Source organism: Fusarium phalaenopsidis (genome assembly GCF_050370095.1).
Source record: "Fusarium phalaenopsidis strain FUZ10S chromosome Unknown contig_32298, whole genome shotgun sequence".
Lineage (NCBI taxonomy): Eukaryota > Fungi > Ascomycota > Sordariomycetes > Hypocreales > Nectriaceae > Fusarium > Fusarium phalaenopsidis.
Genome location: NW_028145407.1, coordinates 2,304,819 through 2,326,986, shown reverse-complemented (window position 1 = coordinate 2,326,986; position 22,168 = coordinate 2,304,819). Strand labels below are relative to the sequence as shown.

Below are 22,168 nucleotides of genomic sequence, written 5' to 3'. Positions count from 1 at the left end.
TTTCTACAGGGATTCCATGACCGAGGTCGGTTCGGCTCTTGGTGAAAGGGTGCGGAAACAAAAAGCAAGAAAAAGGCAATTGTCAATTCTACCCTTCCATGGGCGCGTCCCCACCGACAGGGCGCTTGCTGCAAAAACTCCACAGGAACTGATAACGAACAACTGACAAGCATAGGGTGAAAATGACCCGGATTGCGTGTTTCTCGCGAGACGGTCACCTGCTTCTTAATCCTGGCTTATCATTTCTGATATGGGGGTCTTGGTCTGACCTTCCTAATCATGGAATCTGATTGTGTATTTTGCATATTGTTGTTGTTTAGTGTGTCACCCCCCTCTCGGCATTAAAACATTCTTTGTTCAAAAGTCGTAGATATCACGGGGGCGGAATTGGCGGCGCCCACCGCGTCTAACCGCCAATTGCCATTTTTTCCCACTACGGCCCCCCGCGCGTCGGTTATGATGAGGTCATTGGTGAGCCGCAGCAAGGGGAAGACAATGGGACAAGCCCGGGTCACATTACATGAACCTGCAGCGGGCTTATCGACGATCGGGGCTGCCGACTAGAGCCGTGCTACTAACGAGTACGTACTCGGCTTTCTCTGAGGAGGGGTTGGGTTGCATGGCAGACATGATCCATGTTCTTATCGTGAGTTGTCATGATGAAGGTGTCGCCGGCTAAATTACCTATGCAAAAGGTGTTTGTATTTACTAACTTGTTTTCTAGGTATTATGGTTAACTGATTACTTTCCTGTCTCTTAGCCTTACCGGGGGCCTGTTGAAGACCGATTTTATTCCATCGTCACCACACCCTTGTCCTCCATCTCGAGACAAGCCATGCCCAGACCGCCAGACCGCCACGTTCCCGCCACTACACACCATCACGCCCTCTCGGCCTCCTTCTGACGCTGCTCCTCCTCGAGAATCTCACGCTCCCGTGCCGCCGCCTCGACTTCGGCCTTCATGCCCTTGGCCCTCTGTCGCGCTTCGTACATGTCGCGGCTCTTCATGATGCGTTGGACAATCTCGCCGGCGTTGACGTGAGCGAATGTGTGGTCGCCGACTTCGCGGTAGATGCCCATGGCTTTGGGCGCCGTGTAGGGGTCGTAGGTGAGAGGAATGAAGGCCGTGGGACCGTGGTACACGGCGTCTGGGAGGCCGCGCGGTAATGAGCAGAGATAGCTCTCCGTGGGCGTAAACGGGGCGCCAAAGACGACGGCGTTGATGTACTGGGAGTTGTCAGGATGTGTAATTCTACGTGGTAAGAGAACTTCAACTGACCTTGCACTGGAGAACGCAGAGACCGCGCTCGAAAATGTTCATGATGGGATAGTTGACTCCCTTCCACTGGTTGATGACCTCGTCATCATGAACACCCACAACGACGTAGGCAGGAGGATAGTCCTCACCCTTGCCCTTGCGCTCATTGACGGCCTGCTCAGAGTACCAGCCCTCCTCTTGCGCGAGCTCCTCCTCCTGGAGAAGCACCTTTCGGAGAAACTCGATGTGGCCGCTGGAGAAGAGGTCGTATCCGCCATCGACGTAAACGACGCGCTGGCCGGGTTTGGGACCGGGCCCCTCGATCAACTGGCTGAAGACACCCTTCTCCTCCTCACCGTCCTCGGCCTTGGCTTCCCTGGAAGCCTTCCATTGCCAGACGTCCACGCCGGGGGCCTTGCCCGATTCGTCAGTGGCGTAGAGCTGCATGCGCTCCAGCATGGCCTTTCCTTCAGCGATACGTTCCTCTTCGGTGCCGTTGCCCTCTTCACCAGCGAGCTTCTTCTCCAGAGACTTGATGAAATGCGTCCTGGTGCACAGCAGCATGCGACCGACGAGGTCGGTGGTGGAGATGCCAGGAGAGCGCTTAACAACCTTGAACCGACCCGCCTCCTTGACGAAACGGTAGCAGTCGTTGCCATCGCTGTCAGAGGTGATGTCGTCGCCGTGGACGACATACTTGCAGCCGTAGTGACTGATGTAGGGGAGTGAGGTGACGTAAGGCGCATGGCCAACAGAGCGCGTTACCCATCGACAGGCGTCTGTGGCAGCGAGACTATGGCGAGTTAGTAGACGTTGAGTGATGAGTCTGCCGCTCGACAGACCGATAGAACATGTAAAAATCACCGTTCTTCGAGGGTCATGACAGTGGGACCCTTATTGGCGAGGATGGCCTCATCCGAGTGGACGCCAGCGTAAAGCTCAGTGCCGAGCTGACGAGCCTGGACGATGGCACCAGCATGGCCTATTCATGTCAGCTAAAGCCCATAACGCGACTGTAGATAGGACCTACCGTGGTGGAAAAAGTCAAAGCAGCCATCGACCCAGATACGACCCTCAAGCAGCTCAGGCGCAGGGTCACCCTCAAGGTGAAGTTCATCGTTGGTGGGGTCAGTGGAGGCCATGACGATCTAAAGACTGTAGAGAGCTGATAGGGAAACTGTGCAGGTTTCACGTGGGGTGAGACTCGAAGAAAGGGAAGATGAAAAGGGGAGGCGGTGATGAGAAAGGGTCCGTCCCCTTTGGAGGTGTGATTCCAAGAAGGACAAGGTACGTAGCCGTTGGGGCGAGAGCTTGGGGAGCTTGGGCGGGACTAACAATTTCGGGATGTGGGGAGGTTGGTGTCTGATTGGTTGGTGCCTGGCTGGTGCGTCTGCCACTTGAAGAGCTTCCCAAGCTATTTTGCTGTCGATTCATGCACATTCAACGGTGCTTGTTTGTTTAGTTTGGTGTTTTCGTTATATATGGATTGCTTTATATGCTAGATTCATTTGAGACGCAGAAATGGACAATCTGGTAGCAAACAATCGCGTTGAATCGCTCAAATCCTTCTATCACATGCTTTCATGACAGCCCCACCATCAGCCAACACGAGCTTGAGACATACGTACGCCATATCCCAATTCAACAAATCCACCAACGACCTCTCAGTCCAAGTCTCTTCCGCCCCGGCCATGATGTCGATTTCTGTCGTAGCCTCCGAGTACCACCTCCGTCGTCTTCGCTGTCTTCTCTCACCGAAGCCCCAGAGTTGACATCTGCGCCGGAGCTCAAGACCCTGGACCATCTCCACTTTGCCCGGCCCTTGCCCGCCACGTTGCCGATCGATTGGCTCCGCTTCTTGCTTCGGATGGAACGTCTTCGGGCCAAGATGCTCCGGGGGTAAACATTAACGGCGCCGGCCACGAGGTTAAGGAACATGAGGGGCATGGATCAAGGACGCGATGACACCTTGGGAAGATGATCCCGATGGGGTTGGAAATACTTAAGTCCAACGTCAGCACCTCAACGACGATCTTGCTCTTCAGTCTCTGCTACTCAGGACCACATCTCGTTTCAACTGAGCCCTCAAAATGAAGCTGTCCATCGTTTCCACCCTCCTGGCCCTGACGCCTGCTACTCTGGCCGACTGGCACTTTGCCAAGAACAAGGAGATCAAGTACACGGCTGTCCCGGAATTCTTCATGCAGGATGACCCGGCCACCGACCCCAAGACGTTTGACTACGTGTGTATCCCCTCGTTCATGGTCTGAGTGACATACTGACGGCTTTTAGGCTCAATGGAACTTTGGCCTCTTGAACCGCACTTATCCCACTGACCCTAAGAACCCTCGCAAGGGTTACAAGACTCAGTGGGAGCGTTTCGCTCAGTATGTCAAGCACCTCAACCGCAATGCCAGCCGTGACAGGGTCCGTTATAAGGTCCTTGTCATGGGGCGTCACGGTGAGGGTTGGCACAACGCCGCTGAGAGCTTCTATGGCACTCCTGCCTGGAACGTAAGTCATCTTCCTGTAATTATCACTGGGTACTCACGCTGACTGGGTATAGTGTTACTGGGGCGAGCAGTCGGGCAATGGCACTGCCGTCTGGGAAGATCCCCTTCTTACCCCCGCAGGCCTCAGCGAAGCCTACAAGGCCAATGCTTACTTCAAGACCCGATTCGAGCATGAGGGTATGCCCTACTTCGAGTCGTACTACACCTCTCCTCTGGCCCGCTGCGTCATTACTGCCCACGAGACCTTCAAGGGTCTGAAGCTCCCCAAGTCCAACCGTTTTGAGCCCATTGTCAAGGAGTGGCTTCGCGAGGGTGTTAGCATCCGCACCTGTGACCACCGCTCCAGCAAGAGCTACATCAAGACCTTGACCCCCAAGATCAAGTTCGAGAAGGGCTTCTCTGAGAAGGACAAGCTTTGGACTGGAAAGACGGGCGAGACTGGTGAGCATCAGCTGGCTCGCAGTAAGGAGGTTCTCGACGATATCTTTACCAGTGATAATGCCGTTTGGATCAGCATTTCCAGCCACTCTGGCGAGATCACCAAGCTTCTTCAGGCCCTCAACCACCAGCCTTTCCGTCTGGCTACCGGTCAAATCATTCCCGTCCTTGTCAAGGCTGAAGTTGTCTACGAGGAGCCTACCTCGACCTACGTCTCTTGGACCACTGAGGCCACATGCAACGCCCCCCCAGTGACGAGTATCGGGGGACAGGGTTGTGTCTGCTCCAGCACTGCCACCTTGGCTTCTACGCCTGCAAAGGCCACCAGCTAGATGGGGACAGTAATGTTGATGGAAAAAGGAAATAGATCTTGATTATATAGCGAGTGCTGACTTGGGTACATAAGAAACAGTACGGATCGCTTGACTTGAGTACATAAGAAATCTTGGCAGAAAATGCCGAATGTCCCCGCGGCTTCTGTGACAATCTTGCCGCTCCCAATGCTTTCTCCCTTCTCTTATGACGCTGCCCCAATACACCTGGCACCGTCTCCTGTCAACGCCAGGAGAGTTCCACCCTTGGGCAGAGCAACTGGATTGGTGTTGGGGCTGCGGATGTTGAACCTCCAGGTGGTTCCAAGAACAGTCTCTTGAGCGTACAGCATGCCGTCGGAAGTTCCCCATACAATATCCCAGATAAGACCGCCGCCTAGAACGCTGAGTATACCCCATGATTTGTGGAGCTCCCATTTCATCGTATCGAGATTGAACTTAATGACATTGGTGGAAAGAATGCCGGTGAAGAGGAGCGAGAACTGCACCGAGTAGAGGTAGTTTCCGCTTCCCGGTACAAACGCCCAGTCGCCCACGCCAGACAAGATGCCCATGTTCGATAGACCAGATGTGATGGTGCTGCCAAAAGTTGCAGATGCGGGATTGACGTCGATTTGGAAATACTTTCTACCTCCCTCGGAGACCCAGAAGCGGCCGACATCGTCGATGTCACCCAGGGTGATGCTCGTGCTGTCGATACGATACGGGAGCACATCCCAATTTCCGTTCTTTGCGACACGCATGAGCCAGGAACCAGGCTGGCCGCCAAGTAGACTACCGAGAAGGATGTCGAGGAGCGGATCGGTGATGACGGCGTAGATGTAATTGTCGAGCTTGTTGAAGCCGATGGCGTTGATGAACCCGCCGTCCGTGCCGATGTAACCAACCGAGCTTCTTGCTCCATTGGCGAAATTAACCATGACGAGTTGGCGGCCGTCGAGGGCGTAACCCATCTTGTCGCAGTCAAAAGTGGGCATGAGCTTGACGGATGAAGTAGTGGATGTGGTGGACGTGGTGGACGTGGAACTTCTGCTTGTAGTAGTTGGCGGTGCCGTGGTTGAGATGCTTGTGCTGCTGGTGCTTGACAAGCTAGAGCTCGTAGTCGAAGAGGGCCTGGTGGATGAGCTGGAGGAGCTGCTCGACGAACTACTGCTAACTGAAGTGCTTGTGGCGCTACTCAAGGTTGAGATTGAGCTGCTAGAGGTTGCAACGGAGCTGCTAGAGGTGGAAGCAGCGGCGCTGCTTGACGAGCTTGTCGCGGCACTGGAAGAGGTGCTTGCGACGGAGCTGCTAGATGTTGAACCGAGAGCAGAGCTACTAGAGGTTGAAGCTGCGGCTGAGCTACTGCTGGTCGCTGAGCTGGCGGACGATGTGCTCTCTTGCGAGCTTGTCGAGGCACTACTGGAAGTGGTGCTGGCCTGAGCTGAGCTTGTTGAGACACTGCTCGTGCTGACAACCGTAGAGGAGCTACTGGCATGCGAAGAGTCTGAAGCGTGGCTAGATGTTGGCTGAGCGGCAGAGGAGCTGGTGGATGCTCCGGAGCTTCCACTAGAAGTAGTTGACGAGCCAGCGGAGGAAGATGCAGAATATGAATGGCTGGAGGACCCGGGTCCTGAGTCGGCGCCGGACGATGAACTCCTGGAGAGGTTCTCGACATCGACAAGGATACCGGATGTGCTCGAAGCATCTCCTGATTGTGAAGTTCCATGTGAAGAGGTGCGAGATGTATGAGAATCATCTCCAGTATGGGATGTGGCACTGCCTGAATGTCCATCGCTGGCGCCGGTCTCCGAAGATAGGCCTGTAGACGAGGCACCAGCCTGAGGTGTGAGAGAGGTCTGATCCCCAGAGTGACTGGTGACTGATGCTCCAGTGTGATGATCTCCAGTGGGAGTCTCAATGATGACAGTGCCATGCTCACCATCCGCAGTTGGGGGGTCATAGATGGTGTGCGAGGTTGAGCGAGTACCAGCTCTGAAGACCGTGACGTTGTGGCCTGGAGTATCCACCAGCGTCGTTTCACCAGCAGAGTTGGTAGCAAGCACGGCAGTAGGAGTCTCAATGATGACTGTTCCTGGCTGGCCTGAAACTGGAGGGATGTAGATGGTGTGTGTAGTTGTCAATGAACCATCTCTGATGATGGTGACATCGTCGTCTGAGGGTGTCCAAGTGGGCTCGCTGGGAGGATCGGTGATGCCAACAACTGGCAACTCGATGATAACAGTGCCGGGCTCATTTGAGGCAGTCGGGGGGATATAGACGGTATGAGTGGTTGAGAGAGTGCCGCCTCGGACAACAGTCACATTAGCGATGCCAGAAGGAGAGTCAGTCGTGGTCTCAGCAAGTCCATCAGTGATGTGAACGGTGGGCGTCTCAATGATGACGGTTCCAGGTTCGTTGGAAGCCGTCGCCGGAATGAAGATTGTATGTGTCGTTGAGTGAGGGCCACCACGGATGATGGTCGAGTTTGCAATCTCGGGAGATATGGTCTCACCAGCTGAATTGGTGACAGGCACCGTTGGTGTCTCGATGATGACGGTTCCCGGTTCGTTGGACCCAGTAGCGGGTTCGTAAACGGTATGTGAAGTTGAGCGAGTTCCAGCTCTGTAGATGGTAACGTTGCCGCCAGCAGAAGAGGGTGCCATCGTGGTGCCATGATGCGCCCCGGCTGAAGAAGAATGAGGCTCTCCTTGTGGTGTGACGATGAAGACGGTTCCTGGATCATTAGATTCACCGGGGACGTAGCTAGTGTAGCCAGCTGTGCCTGAGCCACCGCTGAAGACAGTCACGGTAGGTCTATCAGAGGTGATGCCATCATCGAGGTCAGAGGTGTCAGCCTCAGGACCCGAGGTTGGTGTGACGATAATAACAGTTCCAGGCTCGTCGTCTTCACCAGGGATGTAAGTCGTATGAGCAACCGATCCAGGACCACCCGTAAAGATGGTAACGTTTGGGCTACCAGTCGGCTCATCATCGAGACCATCAGAAGTCTCAGCGTCGGGGTTTGAGGTAGGGGTGACGATGTAGAGTGTTCCAGGCTCGCCCGAGGCTCCTGTGACATATGTAGAATGAGTGGTAGAGCCTGCCCCTCCACTGAAGACGGTGACAGTAGGGCTCTCATCGTTACCTCTGGTCGGAGTGACAATGAAAACGGTTCCAGGCTCTCCTGAGTCGCCTGTCACGTATGTAGTGTGTCCAACTGTACCTGGCCCACCACTATACACCGTGACGGTAGGGCTGTCTGAAGCACCTCCTGTAGGTGTGACGATGTAAAGAGTGCCTGGATCGTCATCCTCACCGGGAACATAGGTAGTATGTGCAGCGGTTCCAGGGCCACCACTATGGACTGTGACAGTATGGCGACCCGAGGAGCTTGCAGTTGGCGTGACAATGAACAGAGTCCCGGGCTCATCAAATTCACCCGGAACGTAGGTTGTGTATGCCACAGTACCAGGTCCGCCACTGTGGACAGTGACAGTATGGCTTCCTGTCGAGGTGCCAGTTCCTGAATGGCTTCCAGTGGGGGTAACGATGTAGAGGGTTCCGGGTTCATCGTCTTCACCTGGCACGTACGTAGTGTATGCCTCAGAACCAGGCCCGCCGCTATGAACAGTGACAGTTTGACGTCCTGAGGAGGTTCCAGTAGGCGTAACAATGTACAGAGTGCCTGGTTCATCGTCTTCGCCTGGAACATAAGTGGTATGCGCGACATAGCCAGAGCCACCGCTGTGAATAGTAACGGTTTGGCGTCCTGAAGAGCTTCCAGTGGGTGTGATTATGTATAAAGTACCGGGCTCATCATCTTCACCTGGCACATATGTAGTGTGTGGTGTAGAAGCAGGCCCACCACTGTGGATAGTGACAGTATGACGTCCCGAAACACTTGCCGTTGGCGTAACGATAAAGACGGTGCCGACCTCGCCGTCAACTCCAGGCACGTATGTGGTGTGGGCAGCCGTGCCAGGTCCACCACTGTAGACAGTAGCGGTTTGGCCGTCTGAATCGCCCCCGGTTGGAGTGACGATGTAGAGAGTGCCGGGTTCACCAGAAGCACCAGGGACGTACGTGGTGTGCCCAACCGAGCCAGGTCCTCCGCTAAAGACGGTGACAGTGGGACTGTCATCGCCAGTGGTCTCGGCTTCAGGACTTGAAGTAGGCGTAACGATGTAAAGTGTGCCGGGCTCGCCATCTTCGCCAGCGACATACGTACTGTGGGCAGTGGAGGCAGGATCCCCAGTATAGACAGTAACGGTAGGGTTGCCTGCGGTAGGAGTCACGATGAAAAGAGTACCAGGCTCACCAGAGGCCCCTGGGACATACGTGGTGTGTGAAGTTGAAGCAGGGCCTCCGCTGAAGACGGTGACGGTGTGGTGGGCAGAGCCTGTGTGGTGATCAGAAGTCTCAGCTTCTGGGCCTGAAGTTGGCGTAACGATATAGAGGGTTCCTGGCTCATCATCTTCTCCAGGAACGTAGGTAGTATGCGCAGTTGAGCCTGGGCCTCCGCTGTATATAGTAACTGTGGGGCTGCCAGGAGCGCCGGTGGGAGTGACGATATACAAGGTTCCGGGCTCATCGTCTTCTCCTGGAACATACGTGGTATGCGCCGTTGACCCTGAGCCACCACTGTATACAGTAGCAGCAGGGCTTCGTGAAGAACCAGTAGGTGTAAAGATGTAGAGAGTCCCTGGCTCGTCGTCTTCGCCGGGAATGTACGTCGTGTGTGCGATTGAGCCTGAACCACCGCTATACACGGTAGCGGCAGGAACTTGTGATGTGCCAGTGGGTGTGACGATATACAAGGTTCCCGGCTCATCATCCTCTCCTGGGACATATGTGGTGTGTGCAGTTGATCCCGATCCGCCACTATAGACCGTAGTGGCGGGGCTTCGAGAAGCACCGGTTGGTGTGACGATGTAGAGAGTGCCTGGCTCGTCATCCTCTCCTGGTACATATGTGGTATGGGCGGTAGACCCTGGCCCACCGCTGTAAACGGTAGCCGTTGCCCTGCCCGCGCCTGTGGTAGGTGTGACAATAAAGACAGTTCCAGGTTCGCCATCTTCTCCTGCCACGTAGGTAATATGGGCAGTTGAGCCCGGTCCGCCGGTGTAAACTGTGGCAGTAGCACGACCCGGGTCTGAAGTGGGAGTGACGATGTAGAGAGTTCCTGGTTCATTATCCTCGCCTGGGACGTAAGTAGTGTGTGCAACTGAGCCGGGACCACCGTTGTAAATGGTAGCGGCAGGGCCTCTGGTAGACGTGACGATGAAGACGGTTCCAGGCTCACCTGAGTCACCGGGGACGTAGGTTGTGTGGGCCACTAAGCCTGAGCCGCCAGTGTAGACCGTGACAGTTGGCTGACTGTCGTCGTCGGCGTCAGAGCTCTCAGATTGAGGGTTGGATGCGGGCGTGACAATGACCACCTTGCCGGGCTCGCCCGATGTCGGTGGGATGTATGTCGTGTGTGTAGTCGAGCCAGGTCCCTCGGTAAAGATGGTGATATTGTGGGCTCCTGTGTGAGTTGCCGATACCGAGTCGTCGACATCCTCAGAAGCTTCGGGACCTGAGGTTGGAGTGACAATGTAAAGGGTTCCTGGCTCACCATCTTCACCTGGAACATAGGTAGTATGTGCTGAAGAGCCGGGGCCGCCACTGTGAACAGTAACGGTGTGCCTTGCAGTATGGCTACCCGCCTCCGTGGCATGATGAGAAGTGTGAGAGCCGGATGTGGGTGTCACAATGATGAGAGTTCCGGGCTCGCCAGACTCGGCTGGAGGGACGTAGGTCGAGTGAGCAGATGACCCAGAGCCACCAGTGTAAACCGTAACGGTCTGGCCTCCAGTGTGGTGTTCGGTGTGAGTTCCAGTATGGGTTCCAGTCACTTCATCATCTTCATCTTCAACACCAGCAGTAGCGCCGGAGGTGGGGGTAACGATGACAAGAGTACCTGGCTCGCCTGAAGCCGCTGGAGAAAGATAAGTGGTGTGCGAAGTTGATCCAGGACCTCCACTGTAGGTGGTAACAGTCTCATCAACTCCATGATGCCCAGAAGTGTGAGCGTGAGAGCCAGTAGTCGGTGTGACGATGTAAAGAGTTCCAGGTTCCCCGGATTCACCTCGAACATACGTGCTATGAGCTGTCGAGCCTGGACCTCCACTGAAAACAGTGACGGTTGGGCTTCCGGAATCATCATCATCATCCGTTGCAGAGGGGCCAAATGTGGGTGTGACAATGAAAAGGGTTCCAGGCTCATTGTTTTCGCCAGGCACGTAGGTGGTGTGCCCAACTGTGCCCGGCCCACCACTGAAGACAGTGACAGTGGAACTTCCGGAGCCATCGTCGTCGTCCGTCTCAGAGGCGCCGGAAGTCGGAGTGACGATGAACAGAGTCCCGGGTTGACCAGAGATGCCTGGGACATAGGTAGTGTGTCCAGATGAGCCTGAACCCCCGCTAACCACGGTGACGGTTTCGGAATCGTCGTCATCTGTAGTAGAGGGACCGGATGTAGGGGTAACGATGAAGAGTGTTCCAGGTTGCCCTGAAACGCCAGCCACATATGTAGTGTGCCCGACTGAGCCTGGCCCGCCACTGAAGACGGTGACTGTAGGGCTGCCAGAGTCTTCATCATCCGTAGCAGAGGCTCCAGAAGTGGGTGTGACCACATAAAGGGTTCCTGGCTGGCCAGAAGCTCCAGCAACATACGTGGAATGCGCCGTTGAGCCTGGACCTCCGCTGTACACGGTAATGGTGGGAGACCCTGAGTCATCGTCATCTGTGGCTGACGGATGAGAGGTAGGAGTGATGATATAGAGGGTGCCTGGCTCATCGTCCTCACCTGGAACGTAGGTGCTGTGCGCTGTTGAGCCGGGTCCGCCGCTATAGATAGTAACCGTAGGAACATCCGAGTCCTCATCATCTGTGGCAGATGCACCCGTGGGAGTGACAATGTATAGTGTTCCGGGCTGATTAGAGATGCCTGGCACGTATGTAGTATGTCCAGTAGAACCTGGGCCTCCACTGAAGACGGTGACGGTAGGAATTCCAGAATCTCCATCGGTTTCGACAGCACCGGAAGTAGGCGTGATGATATATAGAGTGCCCGGTTCACCATCCTCGCCTGCAACATAGGTCGAGTGTGCTGTTGAACCAGGGCCGCCACTGTACACGGTGACAGTTGGGTTTCCTGAGTCATCATCGGTAGCAGACGCGCTAGCAGTGGGGGTGATGATGACCAGAGTTCCTGGTTCTCCAGGAGCAGTCGGGGGGATATAGTTGGTATACCTGGTTGAATCAGGCCCACCAGCGAAGATAGTAACATTACCAGCTCCCGTTGGGCTGACCTCGCCTGCATCGTCGGTCTCAGTGACACCAGAAGTAGGCGTGACGATATAGAGAGTGCCGGGTTGTCCTGAAACTCCCGGGACGAAGGTTGAGTGCGCAGTTGCGCCAGACCCACCGCTGTAGATAGTAACAGTAGGACCGTCAGTCTCATTGGCATCATCGATATCTGTCCCAGTGGCGCCAGCGGTAGGTGTGACTATGTAAAGAGTACCAGGCTCACCCAAAATGCCCGATACGTAAGTGGAGTGCGCTGTAGAGCCAGGGCCACCACTGTAGATAGTCACGGTAGGCCTGCCAGTCTGAGTTTCGGAATCTTCATTATCATCTGCAGTTGTGCCTGCAGTGGGAGTGACGATGTAAAGTGTGCCAGGTTGGCCTGAGACTCCTGCCACATAAGTGGTGTGTCCAGTCGACCCGGGGCCGCCGCTGAAGATAGTAACAGTGGGCTGACCATCAGAGTCGGTCTCGGCATCACCAGTTGGAGTGACGATGTAGACAGTTCCTGGCTCATCATTGATGCCTGGAACATAGGTGGTGTAGCCACTTGAGCCTGAGCCACCACTGTAGACGGTGACTGTAGGGGCGTCATCATCTCCATCATCAGTCTCAGCCTCGGAGCCAGAGGTAGGTGTGACGATGTAAAGAGTTCCTGGCTCGCCTGAAATGCCCGGCACATACGTCGTATGGCCAGTTGTTCCAGGGCCACCACTGTGAACAGTGACGGTATGGGTTCCGGTATGGCTGCTACCAGAGTGAGCATGGGTGCCAGCAGTCGGCGTGACAATGTAGAGTGTTCCGGGCTCGCCAGATTCAGCGGCCGGGACGTAGGTAGTATAGCCACTTGAGCCTGCGCCGCCGCTGTAGATGGTGATAGTCGGGCTGTCGTCTCCATCCCCGGTCTCGGCTTCAGGGTCAGATGTTGGAGTAACGATATAAAGAGTTCCTGGCTCGCCCGAGACACCGGGCACATAAGTCGTATGACCTGTTGATCCGGGGCCGCCACTGCGTATGGTGACGGTTTCGCCTGAACCGGCAGTTGGCGTAACAATATAGAGCGTTCCAGCTTCCCCTGACTCAGCTGCAGGAACGTAGGTGGTATAGCCGCTCGAGCCAGCGCCTCCACTATACACAGTGATGGTAGGGCTATTGTATCCATCGGTCTCAGCTTCGGGACCAGAAGTGGGGGTGACGATGTAAAGAGTGCCCGGTTCGCCCGATACGCCGGGAACAAAGGTAGTGTGGCCACTGGAACCAGGGCCACCGCTGTACACAGTGACGGTTGGTTCATCATCTGCGTCGCCGGTCTCGGCTTCTGGACCAGATGTGGGAGTGATGATATAGAGAGTCCCGTCTTCATCTGTGCCAGTTGGGGCAACATAGGTCGTGCGAGTAGTTGAACCAGAACCGCCACTGTAAATAGTGACAGTTGACCGATCAGTGTGGCTATCAGTATGCCCGGATGTGTGACTGTGAGAGCCGCCAGTAGGAGTGACGATGTAGAGGGTTCCAGCTTCACCCGAGACACCGCGGACATAGGTGCTATGAGCCGTTGAGCCGGTGCCACCACTGTAAACCGTCGCTGTCGGCATGTCGTCTCCATCACCAGTCTCAGCTTCAGGACCCGAAGTTGGCGTAATGATATAGAGAGTGCCGGCCTCGCCTGAGGCTGCGGGAGGGACATAGGTGGTATGGCCTGTCGCGCCTGGACCTCCACTGTAGATGGTCACAGTAGGACTACCTGCCCCATCGTCGGTCTCAGTGGCATCGCCAGCTGGACGCACAATGATAACTGTGCCTGCCTCGTTGGAGGCAGTGGCTGGCAGGTAAGTCGTGTGACCAACAGATCCAGTGCCAGTGCTGTAGACAGTAACATTGGGCCTGATGCTGAAGGAGTTGCTTCCAGTCCTGCCGTCTTCAGGAGAGCCGTCGGTTCCAGTGGCTTCTGAATTATCATCATCATCCGTAGCTGTAGCGCCATCATCACCGTCACCAGGGTCTGCAGTCGGGGTTACAATGACAACTGTGCCCTGCTCATCCGAATTGGCCGGGGGGTAGTAGGTTGTATAAGCAACAGAGCCTGGGCCGCCGCTAATGATGGTGACATGGTGCCTTGTGCTGGCCGACCCGGTGATAGCTTCACCAATCTCATCGTCAGGGTCTGAAGTAGGCGTCACGATAATAACGGTACCAGCCTCATCAGTTGCCGTGGCGGGGATAAAGGAAGTGTGAGCAACCGATCCTGATCCACCGCTGTAGATAGTAACGTTGGGCTTCGCACCGTCCGAGGCAGAAGCACCGCCGCTGGCCAGAGGACCCATAGTCGGTGTCTCAATGACGACAGTACCTGGCTCGGTAGAAGTAGGCGCGATATAGATGGTGTAGAAGGCGAGACGAGAACCAGGCCTGTAAATGGTGACGTTGCCACCGTTTGTCGCCGGGATAGTTGTAGCGCCATGATGAGCTCCGGTAGCTGCGGCTCCAGAAGTGAAGCTTGTAATGCCTGAACTGGCATCATCGTCATCTTCATCTTCGTCATCAGAGCCAACTCCAGAAGAAGTTGCTGTTGACACAGAGTCTTCGGTTTCGCTTGCAGATCCGTCATCGTCTCCAGTGCCAGTTCCTCCAGCAGCTGCGTCGTCGGTAGCGGACTCGTCAGAGCCTCCATCATCCTGGGTTGCGGAGGCATCATCGTCGTTACCACCATCAATGCTAGTCAAGAATCCACTGGGTACCGGAACTTGGGGCGTGATGAAAGTAGTCTCATCATCAGTCACGGATCCGGCACCAGAATCATCTGTCTCGGTTTGGGTAGCTCCTGAATTATCGTCGTCACCATCATCCGAAGGAACACCAGTCGGAACCGGGACCTCAGGCGTGAGGAAAGCAGTGTCGTCGTTGGTTGCAGTTGTAGAACTGCCGTCATCTCCAGAGTCGTCATCACCATCTCCATCACCAGCACCAGCACCAGCTGTGCCTGTGCCAGAAGCATGAGCAGCACCTGAACTGCCCGAATGAGAGGCCCCATGAGAGTCTCCCGAACCACCAGCAGAAGTCCCGTGAGCTGAGTGAGCAGAGCCTGAGCCTGTGTGAGAAGCTTGGTTTCCACCTTCGCCGTCATCATCACCACCATCTTCGTCGCCGTCGCCGTCGCCGCCAGCACCAGTCGCAGAAGCGCCAGCGCCTGCTGCCTGTGTTCCGGACGCGTTGTTGACGTGAGCCGAAACAGTGTGAGATGCGCTATGGGCAGAGCCATAAACACCAGTTCCTGAAGCATGAGCAGAACCAGAGCCACCCGAGCCGGGGTCATTGTTCTCTTCCTCCTCGTCATCATTTCCAGGCTGTTGGCCTTGGCCGCTGGAGGGAGACACTGAGTTGCCACCAGTGTGGGTGCCATGGCCGGCCGATGCGCTGTGAGCTGATCCACCAGCACCTTGAGGAGCACCAGTAGCATTGGCTCCATCAACAGAACCTGACTGATGGCCGGAACCAGTATGCGAAGGTCCAGAAGAGTGATGAGCCGAACCTGAGTGTGCTGCTGCACCAGTGGAAGAGGCGTTGGAGCCATTCCCTCCTTGCTGGGCTCCATCGTCATCGCCCGAACCATCATCAGGGCCGGAGCCACCAGATGGGGAGGCCTGGCTGCCACCCTGTGCTGTGTTTGAAGAGCCATGGGCAGAACCAGAGTAGTGAGCCGAGTTGGAACCACCTGTAGCTGAAGCGCCACCTGCGGATCCTGAGCTCACGGCACCTCCAGCCACTCCGCCCGAGACAGTAGAACTGTGCGAGCCATGCGAGCTGGAGTGAGAGCCGGAAGATCGACCGCCAGCCGATCCAGCGGTGTTCGAAGCATTGGATCCACCTCCAGAGCCAGAGTCATCGTCGCCATCTGAACCATTGTTCTGATTAGGCGTGCCTGTACCAGAAGATCCAGCCCCGGATCTCGATGCCTGAACTCCATCACTTCCTTGGCCTGAAGCAGTGGCAGCAGAACCACTTGCAAATCTAGTGTTAGCCGGAAGTGAAGATGAGAAGCTAGATCCATTAGCAGCTCCTCCATTGCCGGCTGAGGCGGAATTGGAACCACCGGCTCCGCTGTTGCCGTTAGACGCTGCAGTGTTGGGTGAAGATCCAGAGCTAGAAGCAGCTCGGGAACCAGAACTGGATGCAGCACCATTATTGGCCGAGTTTCCAGCAGAGTTGGAGGCTTGGCTGTTTCCTCCAGCGGATGGCTGACTGACACTGGATCCAGCTCTCGAGTTGGTTGAAGCCGATCCGCCTGAAACGGTGGTTACAGCTGAAGGAACGATCTGCTCCACAGGTGTCAAGGTGGCCGAAGGAGCCTGCCCGTTGCCGGGAGTAGACTCTTCATCATCATCAGAGCCGCCACCAGAACCGGATCCGCCGTTAGAACCTTGAGAAGGTCTTGGGGTTCCAGCGACAGAGGCAGCTGTATGAGGCCTAGAGGAATGACTGGAAGCTGAGCCGTGATGCGATGATAAGGTGCCTCCACGAACTGACGCAGAACGATGACTGGATGTACCAGCTCCATCGCCCGAGTCGCTAATTGTCTCGACGATGACTGAAGTACGCGTGACAACTTGACCACCTGACGTGACGGTGTAGCGGGAAGTTGTAGTCTGGAGATGAGGCTGGGGTCGTGTAGCGCCACCATTAGGGGCACGAGTCGAGCTCCTGGATGCTGAAGAGCCGTTGCCAGAGCCGGCCCCAGAACCATTACCTCCAGAAGATCCGTCTCCGTCTCCGTCGCCCCCAGAGTTTCCACCAGAGCTGCCGTTACCACCAGAATTGTTGTTGTTGCCCCCAGATCCGTTGTTTGAGCCATTTCCGCCAGAAGATCCATCGTCGTCACCTCCGGAGTTGCCTCCAGAGTTTCCGTTTCCTCCGGAGTTGTTATTATTGTTGTTACCTCCTGAGTTGCCATTACCGCCCGAGGATCCGTCTCCATCACCTCCAGAGTTGTCGCCGCCGCTCGAGCTACCGTTTCCACCGGAGTTGTTATTGCCCGAGTTGCCGTTGCCTCCGGATGAGTTGCCTCCGGATCCGTTGCTTCCAGAGTTGTGACCACCGGAGTTATTATTGTTGCCTGAATTGTTGCCTGACCCGTTGTTTGAGGGGACTCGAGTTGTAGGGGCAGCACCTCCAGAGCTATTATCGTCATCGGGGTTGAACTTGCCGCCAGGGCTCGGAGATGCAGATACCGAGCTCGATGCATTACCAGACCCGGATCCGGATCCATCACCCCCGGAGGACCCCGAGCCAGAGCCACCATTGTTGTTGGTGCCTCCGGACTGGTTGCCGTTGCCTCCAGATGAACCACTTCCACTGCCGTTGGATGCCGATCCTGAATTGTTGCCACCAGAGGAGCTATTGCCGTTTCCTCCGTTACCAGAAGATCCGTTGTTGCCAGATCCCGAGCCGTTGCCGTTGTTGGATCCGGATCCGCTTCCTCCGGAATTATTGCCGTTCCCTCCGGATGAGCCGTTGTTTCCGGATCCCGATCCACTACCTCCCGATGAACCACCGTTGTCGCTGCCATTGTTTGATCCGGATCCACTGCCACCTGAAGAACCATTGTTTCCCGACCCTGATCCAGAACCTCCCGAAGAGGTGTTACCGTTACCCACGGAGGCGCCGTTGTTGCCGGACCCTGATCCCGATCCATTGCCATCACCCCCAGAGGATCCATTGCCGTTATTATTGGACCCAGAGCCACTCCCACCAGAGGAACCGCTTCCGTTTCCACTAGATCCAGACCCTGATGAGCCCGATCCCGATCCACCTTGCGAGCCACTGCCGCTGTTGTTGGATCCAGACCCACTGCCTCCTGAAGAGCCTGGGCTGGAGTTGTCTCCGCCCTGAGGGGTTCCCGATTGGCCACCACCTGAGGAGCCATTGTTGCCAGAACCAGACCCATTGTTTCCAGATGAACCTGACCCAGAACCATTGCCGTTGTTATCAGATCCAGATCCGTTTCCACCTGATGATCCATTTCCTCCAGAGTCGTTGCCAGATCCACTGCCGCCGGAAGAGCCGCCATTGTTTCCACCGGTGCCACTTCCGTTGTTATTGGACCCCGAACTGTTGCCTCCGGAGTTGTTGTTACCTCCTCCAGATCCGCTATTGCCTGATCCAGATCCTGAGTCATTGCCACCAGAAGAGTTGTTACCTCCTGATGGCCCGGACCCAGACCCAGGCCCGTTGTTTCCGGAGCCGCTGCCTCCATTGTTGCTGCCAGACCCTCCAGATCCTGAACCAGAGTTGGTTTCTTCAGGTCCATCGGGGTTGTGTTTGCCACCTGGCCCGTCGTGACCATAGGTCGAGGAGGGCCTGTTTCCACTTGATCCAGATCCGTTGCCCCCAGAGTTGGAGTTACCTCCTTGTCCAGAGCCAGAGTTGTTATTGCCTGAGCCAGAACTGGAGTTGTTATTCCCTGATCCCGATCCACTATCAGAGTTCCCTGGCCCGCTCGTGTTTCCATTGGTGCCATCTCCAGAGTCATCGTCTTTGGACCCTGAGCCGGAGCCACCATTGTTGGAGCCAGATCCACTACCTCCAGAGTTGCTGTTTCCAGAAGACTGGCCACCAGAGTTGTCTTGTCCAGAGCCACCATTGTTGTTGCTGTTCCCTGACCCAGACTCTCCGGAACCACTGCCATTGTTGGAGTTGGAGCCAGACCCAGATCCAGAACCGGAGCCGGAGTCATCGCCATCCCCAGAGCTACCTCCAGAGTTGCCCCTTGAAGAGCCATCTCCGGAGTCATTGCTCTCAACCTCTTCAGTCGAAGGAGAACCGGAGCCATCCGAGTTATTTGATGAGTCTCCGCCATTCCCTGAGCCGCCGCCAGACTGGTTGCCGCTACCGGAGTGACCATTTCCAGAGTTGTTTTGACCATTGTCGCCTCCAGAACCTCCGTTTCCTCCGGATCCCTGGCTACCTCCATCACTGGAGCTACCATCTCCAGATCCGCTTCCTCCAGAGTTATTAGTTGAAGAGCCACCCCTCTGGCCATCGGAGTCGTCGTAGTTTCCATTGTGCTTGCCGTGGCCATCGCGGAAGTTGGGATCGTCGGGATCATTGCTTCCAGAGCCGCTGCCAGAGTTCGATCCGGAACCTGAACCAGAGCCAGAAGATCCATCGCCGTTGTCGCCGTCTGAGCCATCGGCGCCTGCATTGGCACCAGGATAATTTAAATCGCCAGACTGACCATCTGAATCTTCCTCGCCGTTATATTCTATTCTCCCAGACTCTGAATCTTCGTCATCAGAATCTCCATTGGCGGTGTCAGACTGCTGAGCATCTCCAGACAAGCTTTCCACGGCGCTGTCTTGACCGTCTTGCCCAGTGGCAGAATCGCCTGAGCGTCCTGGCCTGAGAATGAGAACGGTTCCTGGGTTGCCGTTTTCGGGAGGAATCGTGACTGTTTGTCGTGGTCCGTTATCGTCGTTGCTGTCGCCTCCAGCTGCAGCATCGCCGTTTCCGTCGTCGCTAGAGTCGTCGTCCGATCCATCATTGGAACCGTTACCAGACCCATCGCCTGAACTGCCATCACCAAGATCGAGGTCCGTGACAACTCTTGTGATGGTAGTATAAGATACTGATCCATCAGAATCTGAGCCACCTGGTGGAACCGTGGCACCTGGCGGTAGAGTAGCCTTTGGTCCTCCCTGATCGGCGTTGTTAACTCCAGGAGGTGTTTGAATCAAAACAGTGCCGAGCTTGGTACCAGTCGGAGGAATAGTAATTCGAATAGGAGCTGTGGGTGTGACGTCTCCCTCAGCTGGTTCGATAATAGTGACATAACCAGTCGCGTCTTCAGGTTGTAGAGTGATCGTCTGGGCCTCGATGCGTCCCAGAGCTTGGAGAGAAGCCAAAGCTGGTGTTTGAATAAGAACCGTACCGGGACTTTTGCCGCTCGGTTCGATAGTCACGCGGATGACTGTTGAAACTGTTTCATGCGCCTCGATGACGGTGACATAACCACCGATCTTAGCAGGCTCGAGTGTGAGAGGCTCGAGCTTGCCTCTAGTGAGTGTGTTGGAAGGGACGTGGATAATGACTGAACCACGTTGTCCTCCACTGGGTGAGAGAGTAATCCATTGAATGGATGAGAGTTCCGCGTTAGCAAGTGGCTGGAGAACTGTGACATAGCCAGATGTGCCGTGAGGTTCGAGAGTAAGTGGTTGAAGGGTTTCGTAAGCGCCATCGCCTGGGGTTTCGATAATAACCTCGCCAGGGTTACCATCCGTTGGTGGAATAACCCTTGTGATGGCCGATGTAATCGGAACTGATCCCTTATGTGGGCGAAGTGTAATCACGTAAGAACCCCCATCAGATGCTGAAATGACTGTGTTCTCCGGTGATGAAGCACCGCCCGGCTCCTGGACGATGACAATACCTGGTTCATCGCCCTGTGGAGGAACGGTTTGTAGAGTCTTGACTGAGCCCTTGTATGATCGTGTGACGGTGATGTAGTCGGGAATATCGGCAAGGACTGGATAGACAGATACGTACGTATAACAAACACCTGAATACTCATTGTTAATACCAAGAACTAACCTATCATCTTGAACACCAAGGAAAGCGCGGGATGTGCCCGCGAGAGTCGCGAAGAGTAGGTGCCGTAGCACCGTCGTCAAAGAGGACCGCATTGTTGCTGCGGCGTATGCACAACGTGCACACAAAAAGGAGGGATAGAATATTAAACGCGCAAAAATGTAGTGAAGGAGCGATATGAGGCTTCAGGAACGAAGGAGATACCACCAAAGAATTATAAAGCCTGTCGATCCTTTCTCGACCCGCCTCATATCCGGACTCGGGTACCTCAGGGCCCGCAGCGTCCAGGCCTGGGAGAGGGAAGCTGTTCTCGACGATGAACAGTATGCGGAAACTTCACCCGAGGCTACAAAGCCATTGTGCACAAAAAGCACCTGGATTTGGGTTGCTAAGGTGGAAGCCATCATGCCAAAGCGGACGTACCCGTTGTGGATCGATGCCGTTTCCTCTCTGTAAGTGTTGTTTCCACGTTCCTGCATGGAATGAGACAATTTAAACCCCAAAGCGTTTGGCACAAGGTTGGGGAGAGGCGGCCCGGCTGGCCTAGACTCTGGCGCTGGAATGTGGGAGCGCGGGAGAGCTGCCCGTTGACGCGACGACTTGTGCCTTGTTCATATGAATGTACACACAGCAAATGAAAGAGTATAGAGTAACGGGATCTGGAACAGACAGCACAACGCTATGTCGCGGCATGTATGTGTGACAGGGCAACGACGGCACGCACGCTTCGGATAGGGGGCTGCAAGGTCCCGTGGGTGCTTCTGCATAGACGTTGGCAGTGATGTAGTTATGCAGATGATGTGCATAATGTGGCGAGGGTCTGACGGACATGGCAATCATGTATAGCCACTACAAGCCAAGTTTCTGGGGAGCAGCAGATCGTCCAATGGCGGAAATACAGCTCTGGATGCGGAAACAAGAAGACGCCACAGGGGTCTGGACATATTTCTCCAATTATTTCCCTGGATATCGGGAATATTAACAGCCATGGAAGCCTAGTCGAGTCCACCAGCTTGGCCTGTCACTCCGGGCTAGCGGACAGGTCTCACTTGTTGTCTCGACATGGCCATGACTCCCTGGAGCACATAAAAGCACCACATAGTCTGACGTTACACTAGCGGGGATAGCCCACTCCGAACACCAACTCCTTCGTCTACGGATGACATCGCCTAGTAGAAGCTTATCCCAGCTAGCAGGCGTTGCACTACTGGGTTAATGTAGATCACATATCCTCCCAGGCTTGTGATTGGCGCGGACTAGCTCCGTTCAGAGAATACTTGATACTTTGGCAAGACATTCCGGTGTGTGATATCACACAGTCAGGTCCACTGCCTCACTAGATCAGGACCCTGCTCGATGTGATCCGGGGTTACACATGGCAAGCCCCAAGCTCCACTATGGTCCCCGACGAAGATCTGTATGGTCGGGGAGTCAGAAGACTTTGTGGTTGACTGCATTCGTACGCTGGTTACGGTTTTGGCTCATGGAGAGCAAGAGATCGAAACCCTGACGTTGGTGGAGCTGGAGATCCGGCTATCGCATGGAAATATTGAATGATCGCTATAAGCATGGCATGACGGGTTGTATACGTTCTAATGACATCTTTGTGAGACTATCGACGGAGCGAGGTAGTCATAATTTATCTCGTGGCAACAGCGCATGATCTGACCCCCTGAACGAGACACGATGATATCTGTGGCGACCAAAAACGGTCA

At 55.3% G+C, this 22,168-nt stretch overlaps 3 protein-coding genes across 3 annotated transcripts; 1 reads left to right on the top strand and 2 right to left on the bottom strand.

Moving 5' to 3' along the window:
* Positions 1–879: 879 nt before the first annotated feature.
* Positions 880–2,400, bottom strand: LRP88_07272 (ethanolamine-phosphate cytidylyltransferase; the record flags this gene model as incomplete). The annotated part of the gene is made up of 4 exons (XM_083243805.1): positions 880–1,227; positions 1,280–2,051; positions 2,123–2,240; positions 2,289–2,400. The coding sequence occupies 4 exons, from the start codon at positions 2,398–2,400 to the stop codon at positions 880–882; spliced, it is 1,350 nt and encodes a 449-aa protein (XP_083101029.1).
* A 948-nt stretch (positions 2,401–3,348) lies between these two features.
* Positions 3,349–4,541, top strand: LRP88_07271 (histidine phosphatase superfamily; the record flags this gene model as incomplete). The annotated part of the gene is made up of 3 exons (XM_083243804.1): positions 3,349–3,501; positions 3,551–3,772; positions 3,825–4,541. The coding sequence occupies 3 exons, from the start codon at positions 3,349–3,351 to the stop codon at positions 4,539–4,541; spliced, it is 1,092 nt and encodes a 363-aa protein (XP_083101028.1).
* A 185-nt stretch (positions 4,542–4,726) lies between these two features.
* Positions 4,727–20,463, bottom strand: LRP88_07270 (uncharacterized protein; the record flags this gene model as incomplete). Its single annotated transcript, XM_083243803.1, has 3 exons — positions 4,727–6,089; positions 6,147–20,391; positions 20,457–20,463. 3 exons carry the CDS (start codon positions 20,461–20,463, stop codon positions 4,727–4,729), a joined length of 15,615 nt encoding a protein of 5,204 aa, XP_083101027.1.
* Positions 20,464–22,168: the final 1,705 nt, after the last annotated feature.